At 38.0% G+C, this 8753-nt stretch overlaps 1 protein-coding gene across 1 annotated transcript in view; it reads left to right on the top strand.

Annotated features, from left to right (window-relative positions):
- Positions 1–8753, top strand: part of LOC101864093 (voltage-dependent calcium channel subunit alpha-2/delta-2) — a 34178-nt gene continuing 25425 nt past the window's right edge. The window contains exons 1-7 of the mRNA XM_005108122.3: positions 1–123; positions 1249–1516; positions 3163–3312; positions 3722–3870; positions 4048–4200; positions 6068–6232; positions 7255–7383. Coding sequence (XP_005108179.1) covers positions 1376–1516; positions 3163–3312; positions 3722–3870; positions 4048–4200; positions 6068–6232; positions 7255–7383 — 887 coding nt within the window. The 5' untranslated portion in view covers positions 1–123; positions 1249–1375. The remainder of the gene's footprint in view (positions 124–1248; positions 1517–3162; positions 3313–3721; positions 3871–4047; positions 4201–6067; positions 6233–7254; positions 7384–8753) is intronic.

Below are 8753 nucleotides of genomic sequence, written 5' to 3'. Positions count from 1 at the left end.
GCAGTATCGAACATTGTAAAATAATTATTGTGAAGTCGGCAGTTCCAACTACTACTGTCGTCTGCGATACTGTTATGGCGCTCAGCGCTGAATCAACCAAGTCGAACTAGAGTCTAGACATTGGTATGTTTCTGTGATTTATTGATTGTGAATTTGTAATTGTTATGGATGACATGTTTTCAATAGTTCAAGGGGTATATCAAGAAATATTGGCAATGTCATTACGTTCTCATTCACCTTTTTATAGAGCATGACATTTCTGTTTGTTATTCCCCTTTTCCCTCAGAACAGAAAAAGAAAAGACTGGGCCTTGGACATGGGCATAAAAAATGATTCATTTTAACAGTCTGATGTAATTTTGGCTGATTCTAAATAAAATTGAGAATGTCATTGTCTTTTCCTTACAAAAGGATGCAAATTTGCGTTTTTTGCTCTCATGAGGAAACTGTCCAGAAAGAATGACTGCAGACTGCTGGATGAGGGTTTGCATGATCTTCTGCCTGTCATCAGCTGTTTAGTAGTGCAGAGGAATTTTTTGTTTCACACACTGGTCCACTTAACTTTAACTTGAAAGCAAACGAAATAATGCATTGTTCTCAAGATTTATGAGAACTTAAGAAAATAAAATTATGCTATGCCATAACTTCTCTAGATCTAGAAATAGTGTGTGGATGTCAGCTTCTATTGGACTACCGTACCGTCAACTAATCGTCTAATTAAAGTCCAATTAACCCCTTTTTGTGACACAGGCCCAGGGTCAGTTTCGTTTGTGCTTCACCGGACACAGTTTTGAATCCCCGAAGACAAAGAATAGTGCTAGAACTACTGTGTCTTAAAAAGGAAAAGATTTCTTTGCATGGGAAATTTAGCCTTTCGCTGATAGTGAATCTGCGACGAGTTTTACGAAATGCGTAATTTAATAGAAGCAGGATGAATTCAAAGAATACAATCTATGACGAACAGCATTCATCATCATGGTCCTCGTGCTTCGCAAGGCATGACAAAGGCGTACATCGCAGCAGCGTCTTGGTTTCTTCAGCGTGTAAGAAAAAATGACAAATTGTATTTATGAATTATAGGTCACATAGGGGGGTTTAATCATACACCTAAGGGTAAGACTCTAGATCTAGATCTAGAGTGGCTTAAAGAAAAAATAAAATGCTGCATTTTTTTGCTTGGTGAAAATTTGTTGTTTATTTTAAAAACAACCTCTATACTAAATATGATAATTATTTAATTTCTTTTCAGTGGTCAAGAACAGATTTTAAACGTGTGAATGAAGCTGCTCACACTGTTCTTCAACAAGCTCCCGTAGACTTAATTCAGACATGGGACTTGTGAGGTGAACTCTGAATGAAACAAAACGAAGTTTGAGATGTATCTTCTACCACTAGCTGTATTTTCTTGCTCCTTGAGTGCCACTTGGTCATATCCGGGTGAGGAGCAGCATGAGATCGGAACACTGGCTGGAGATGTCCAGAACTGGGCGATGCTCATTCAGAACTATATCATTCAGGTGTGTGTGGATGTACCGCTGACTTTACTGTAAACTTAGGTCTATTTTACTCTTTCATAATGGATCCTGGGGCAAGAGAAAATGCAACCAAGGGTGTTTCCATTGGTGCTAAACCGTCTTTCTCTAATTGTAGGGGTGGTCGGAGGTGCCACCGGTAGGTCCTACTTCTTTTCTCTCTCTCTTTTTTGTTTCTGTCTTCTTTCTTGCCTTAACTTGGAACTTATAATGAATCGTTATTATAGTGGAAAGAGAGTCGCGAAAGCATCTCAGACAACATATAGAATAGAGAAGTGCCACATGAGCATCCCTGCTGTTGTTACAGGGGTAAAGGGGAGGTGGTGAGAAGCGGGCAAACAGCAGCTTCTTCCATCTTTACTCAAGTCTTCATGCTACATATAATTTTTCTTCTCTTTATTGGTTGAATTACGTATTACTTTTTGCTTATAATGTCCAATGATGTGTTGATCGGCTTAGAATTTTTACTTTTGAGGATAAAACACTGGAGTCCGCTTTAACTGAAAATGGTTACTCCGAAAACAGCGGGAATCTGATTCTGGTATAATATAAAATCCCCGATTGTTTTGTCTTCTTTTTCTCTGAGAAAACTTTAAGTCTAGCTGAAATGTACCCATTTCTAATCCATAAAGAATTTGGGAGGTTGTGTATCAGACCAATTAAATCTTCATTAGCAGCTCTCAAATATAAAGCAAATCATCAAGTCTTACACGTTTCAAGATAGCGAAACAGGAGAAAGAGACACGAGAACACAGGTGTGTCGATTGAAGGCCAGAGATAGACATTACCAGGGTACTGTTTACCAGTTTATCAACATCAATAGGCCTTCCATAGGCCGAATGAAACAAGGAGAGTGAATTTATGTCTGCTGTGCAACTTTCAGTTGGGCATTCCTATTGTCTCTGCGAAGTTAGTTCACAAAAGCCCTACATATGAGCACATGACCAAATGTGAGTGTTGTTGAGCTTTCTCACTTCTCTGGACGAGTGCAGAGCACAGTACAGTGTGCTAATCAACTCTTTATTTGGTCTGTTGTGTGTGACTATTTTGAAGCTCAAATTGCAGTTACTAAAAGAGGTCGACCCAGGTGAGAAAAAAACAAACAACTTTCATAATGTGAAGTTGCTGCAAGCATGGCGTTCCCAACTCTACGCTGTCGACAGTCATCGTTTTTTTGAGCAACCTCTCTAAACTGAAAACATGATTGAACCAAAAAAAACCAGTAGTCCGGCTAATTTTGATTTAGGCAGACTCCACAGTATTTAACACTTTGCGGTCACTTGGGACAATAATGTGACGGTGAAAATGATTTGTTCTGGTCACCTGGCACACTTATGTGTTAGGCCCGAGAAGTTGGTTGCAGTCACTCTCCTGACTGGGTGGGGGTATTTTGTACTGCTGGCTGTGTTACTGCAAAGGGTTTATGATATTCTTTGCCATCTTCTTATTTGGATTTCCATGCATATATATAGGCTTTGAAATCTTTCTTTTTCAATCTTTACTTTAAAAAAAGATTGTTTATTAAGTTTTTAAACATGCATACCTAGGTTTAATAAGATCGAGATAATTATAATGGTTTTTTTTTACCTGTTTATTAAAATTTTTGTTTGTTTGCTCCTTTTGTTTTGAAGCTTGCAAATGATGGTATAAAAAGGGACTTCACTCAGAGCTTTTTGGACCAAGCCAATTACATCTCGGAGAAAAAGGACGGCGGGGACCTTGTGCAGCTTGTGAAGGATACCTTGGGAGACTATTTTGAAAAGAAGAAAAGAGCAGCTCAGGTTAGTTTTTGGGTTTGTTTTAAAACTTGATTTATGTCGTGGCCTTTATGTAGTAGTAAGTGTGTATTTTTATATAAAGAACATGTTTCGAGTGTCCATAATGAAAATAAAGATTGTTTTGAGGTTTAGATAATGCAAATTCCCAAGAGCTGATGTAGAAATCAAGGAATGTACTCTCCTTTTGTTACATCCTCTACCCGAACCAAGGATCAGACATTTATTGTTATGAAGAATTGAAATATTACAGTTTCTTTCTTAGCAGCACCTCATTCCACCCACCAAGTGGTAATATGAAATAAAGTTTGAAAAATTGATGTGGTCATATCAAACGAAGAAGAACCAACTAGAGGCAATTGCGAAAACATTGTATAAAGGTAAAAACATCACTTTCTTTTCCCCCGTCTTGCAGAGGCTGGCTGGAAAGGTTCGAGAAGTGTATGATGAATATTACGACAAAAATGTGAGCACGAAAGCAGAAACTTTGAACGATCTTCCGCCTGATACCTACTATGACTCGGATATACCTGATAAACTGCCGAAGGATCTTGTTTTCAGCCCGTAAGTATTCAAAACTTTCAATTGTGAGTTCATTGTTTTATTTCTTCATTCAGTTTTTCAAGTGCTCATTCATTCTTTCATTTGATGTTTTTTAGTACACATCATTCTGCAACTTTTTATCTCTGACTGTATTCATGAACATGTTGTTTATGACTCTATTTTGTCTTTCTCACCCAGCTACTTTCGTCAGAATGTGAGTACCCTGAACTCAACAATCAAAATTGCAGATGAGGTACCAAGAGATGACCCACACGTCATCGACGTTGTTTTGTTGACACAGAAGTTGGAGGATACGTTTATTCAGAATGCAAATGAAGACCCACTTTTAAGGTAAGATGAGTCATGCTGCAGATTGATACGTAATACGAAAAACGAAAGGTTCTTCTTTATGCGAATGACAAGTCACTGTCATGGGGTGGTGAGTCATTCAACAGAGTGTGACATGAGAAGCAAAAACATCTGGATATTGTAACAAGATTGTGGTAATGTTACTGAATGTCTGTGTGGCTTTTCAAAATTTGATAGTACTTGCTTACAATATGAAGTTGAAAAGCAGTAAATCTAAATGTTGTGGTTGGATAATGGTAAATGTGTGTGGGGATCAATGTATGTTATTTGATAATACTTGCAGAATGAGTTGACCTGTTTGTGCTTTTCTAAGCTCTTCTATCACTTTCCATAATTTTAAAACTGAAACGTATATATGGTTGTCAGAGTTATAAATTGACCTTCCCTAGTTATGTTTTCGACCTGTTTATTCTGGATACTTAGACAGTGGAACATCATCTGTTCTTCTGTAGAAAACTAACTGATTTAAGGGGATGTTTTCTTCCCAAGCTACCCCACACATCTAATTGCCTCTACTCCTCAAGAAAACAATTAAAACAAACATGAAACTATTACCGAATGGCATCATGCAGAAGAGTTTACGCTCAGATGCTACTGGATCGCTAACAACAACATTCTGGATACTTAATGCACTGGCTTTAGGGTTCAGCATGGAGGTAATGGTTATGTCACTTGCTTTGTTGTCTTCGTGGTCCTAGTGTCTGAATGCTGGAGAAATTTTTTTTCTTTTTTTCCTTGGGGAATTTGAATAGTTCTCTGCTGCTGGCTTAAGTTTGGTGCAGACAGATGTGGAAATGTTAATGTAGCAGCTGCCTCTGAAACAGCTTAACGATGTTTCGAAAGAGGCTTTATAAATGCACAACCACTCTGATTTATAATAAATTAGCAATATACTCTTACGCCTGTATACTTTTTGGTTCTCAATCAAAGCGGGGAAAGTACTTTGTTTCTGCACTGCATTGCCTCTTCTCATATATTAGTTTAGTTTAGTTTTAGTAGGGGTTTTTCGGCGCTTGCAACTGCATAAGGTCATATGAGCGCCAGAAGATTAGAGCTGTTACAAGAGAGTAACAAACATAAAAAAGATGAAGGGGAGATAAGGACGATAGATGTTTGATAGGAAAGAAGAAGCAAACCACACCAGAGCACCCGCCAACCACCCACCTTCTCATATATGTCTCCTTCTGTATCAGTTAAATTTGAGTAAGAGTGTTACCATCCAGAATATACAAGTAAAAGCAACCAGCACTTGCAACACAAATAAGATCATATAAGTGCTGAAGATAAGAGGTGTTACCAGAAAGTACCATAACATAAAGAATTGAAGGAGAGATAAGGACGGTCTAGATGCTTTATAGGTGAAAAAGAGCAAACCACACTAGAGCACTGGTCAACCATTCACACACTGTGTATCTAAATCATCTGTTACTGAATTTTCTGTTTTTGAAAAGCCTTACATTGTTTCTAGGGTGGGGGGGGGCGTTAAAAAACAATTTTATGGTGCTTTCATATTTTTCAGAACATATTATTTCTTTTTGGAAAGGAAATAAAAATATGGTTGAAGCTGCCCTGTCCAATACAATCACCTGTACAAATGACAATTTTCCTCAGCCCCCCTTCACGTAAAAAAATGGAAAAAAAAAAAATCATTTTGGCTCTGTCCAAGATGTTCATCTCTCGAAGACAACCACTTTTCTCATGGACAATGGATGGTTGTCTTAGAGAGTTTCGACTGCATATTGGTATCTGGTCATTAAACGAAGGCAACTTCAGGAATCTTTTGTTTGATAGATAATCGAAATAATAAGAAAAGCCATACTTTGACAATCACGCCCATGTCCCCTTGCAGGTGGCAGTATTTTGGTTCTACAACGGGAGTAACCAGGTTGTACCCAGGCCGTGAATGGTCCACCAACTTTGCCGGGTTCTACGACGATTACGATCCTCGGGTCAGGCCCTGGTACATTCAGGCCACCAGCGGCCCAAAGGATGTCATTATCATCCTTGATTGCAGGTATGGATTTTTGTTTGAAATTAATGCACGACAATTTAATTCATGCAGTCTTTATGCAGGTACCTTTTTAAAACGCAAATTAATTCTCTATAATCTAATGTATCCTATGTGTCTTGTTAAAGCAATGGAGCCTCTGAAATTCGACCCAACAACTTTGATCCTACTTTTCATATATGACAGAAGCTTATTTTCTCATACAACACTGCTGTCATGACTACGTTGCTGAGGCTGGAAACCTGTTAACTTTTTGGAGATCTGTTTAAACAATCTGCCCAGGTGTGCAAAGATAGATCGAATTGAGATTCTGTATGATAAGATTTCTCGATGTGGCAGGTCTGTCACTCAGTCTGATGTAGGCCCCAGTTATAATGCTGGTGCTAATACAGGAATCAATGTGAAAATGGAGTGGTAAAAAAACTGTTACTCTGACTCCAAGAGCTTATATCACTGCTTAATCACTGAGGCATGCCAGATGTGTGGTATTTTTTGGCTTACTTTCTGTATCAATTGCCAATTTGCAATTCCATTACTGAATCATTTTGAATACATTGACATTGATAATATTTAACTCTTTACCTCTGTGGGGAGGGGGGGAGGGGTGAACCCACTGTGCCGGGCCCTTTCTTTGGTACTAAATCTAAAAATGACAAAATCGTCACCAAATGGGTCATTTAAATAAAAACAAGTGAACCTATATAGATAGTTCATCAAATGAATGAACTTTCGGTGAAAGAGACCTGTTTTTGGCAATTGCTGGAAAGCATTTTGATGTCGAAGTAGTTGTAAAAGAATCTGCCCTAGCCGCTGTCAGCGGCTCACAGGCACAGAGTATCTGACCGCGAGCCGCTGGGAGCGGCTTGCAGGAGATAAAGAGTTAAACATAACTTTAACTTGCGTCAAACTTGCGTCAATTTTGACGCAGTGAAAGGCAATGTTCTGTCATTTTGTAGACAGAACCAATATCATGCATATATATACACGTCTGTAAAATTGCATTTACTTTCTGAATTTGTCTTGTACAGTCTGTCTATGAAAGGTGAGAAGTTTTCCATAGCGAAAGCCGTGGCCAAGACAGTCATCAACACGTTGACGAAGCAGGATTATGTCAACGTGATCTGTGCCAGGAACAGCCATTGGAATGAAGTGGGAAAGTAAGACTGAAATGTCTATTGGTCAGATTTATTGACTTGTTGCCTTACTTCAAAGAGAGCAAGTTTCAGGATGTAGTTTTTTGGTAGTATTACGCAATCATCCTGGTGCTTTTACTCTAGGTAAAGTTGCTCCATGTTAGTTATTTGCTTTAGTAGGCTACATGTCATCTAAAAATAAATATGTGTCTGTATTTTTACAAAGCCACATGACAATTTTTTTTCACACATAGTTCATGGTCCTGTTTATTTGTCATGAACATTTCCCTGGTTTATTTGCCATTTTATAGCTACTGCCGGCAAATGATTGTTGTTTTGTAGACCAGAGAGGCTAATGGGAAAGTACGTCTTGTTAATTGTCTGTCCATTATATATAGGTTATCACTTAGCAGAATGGTGTCACATAATGATCAATGATGATTGCTTTTGTAACCGAGTTTAGCGTGTACAAGTCAATGCACATGATTCATTCATGGAATGGAGGATTTTTTTTTTTAATCAGGGATAAACACAGTTTGAATGAAAATCATGTTTACAGAAAAAAGCTTTTATAGCTCGCTTGTTTGTAAAAGCAATGCTCTTTATAGAAGCTGTTGGCAGTAACTTTGTTTTATTGGATAAAGCTGTTGGCAGTAACTTTGTTTTATTGGATAAAGCTGCTGGCAGTAACTTTATATTTTATTGTATAAAAAGCCTTTCCTTGATTCTCAATAACCCGTGAATGTGAATGGAAAACTAGCAAATTTGGTTTGTTTCCCTTCTTTTGAATATGAAGGTATTGTGAAAAATGTGTCTTTTTAAATTACTTGTTGAAAAGGTATGGGCCGAGCCCTGTCAATGCTCAGGGCACAACTTCAGTTCATACCACTGCTGTATAACTTCAGTTCATACCACTGCTGTATAACTTCAGTTCATACCACTGCTGTATAACTTCAGTTCATACCACTGCTGTATAATATGGGCCGAGCCCTGTCAATGCTCAGGGCACAACTTCAGTTCATACCACTGCTGTATTAAGGACCCATTGGATGTTAAAACAAACTTTTCATTTATTTTATTGCTTGACCCTGATATTCCTGTAATGTAAATCACTCTGTTATATTGTAAAGTGCATTCGAGGTCTCATCAAAGATTTTGATGATTTTAATCAGAAGCATCCTGAAATGAAAATCCACCTGTGTCAGATCCATCATTAATGTGATGTCACTGTGGGGAACAACTTGCACATTTTTATGTTCAACTGCCATCTCCTTTCACTGGTAAATGTGGACAAGTAAATTGTGGGAAGTCTACTTGCAAACCTAACTTGATGTAAATATGGTATTGTTGAATGTTTTCTCCCTCATTTTGTGTGATTTTTCTTGGATTATAGT

The sequence above is a fragment of the Aplysia californica genome, unplaced genomic scaffold (assembly GCF_000002075.1).
Source record: "Aplysia californica isolate F4 #8 unplaced genomic scaffold, AplCal3.0 scaffold00662, whole genome shotgun sequence".
Taxonomy (NCBI): Eukaryota; Metazoa; Mollusca; class Gastropoda; order Aplysiida; family Aplysiidae; genus Aplysia; species Aplysia californica.
The sequence above is the reverse complement of the archived record's forward strand: the minus strand, read 5'-3'. Positions and strand labels throughout refer to the sequence as shown.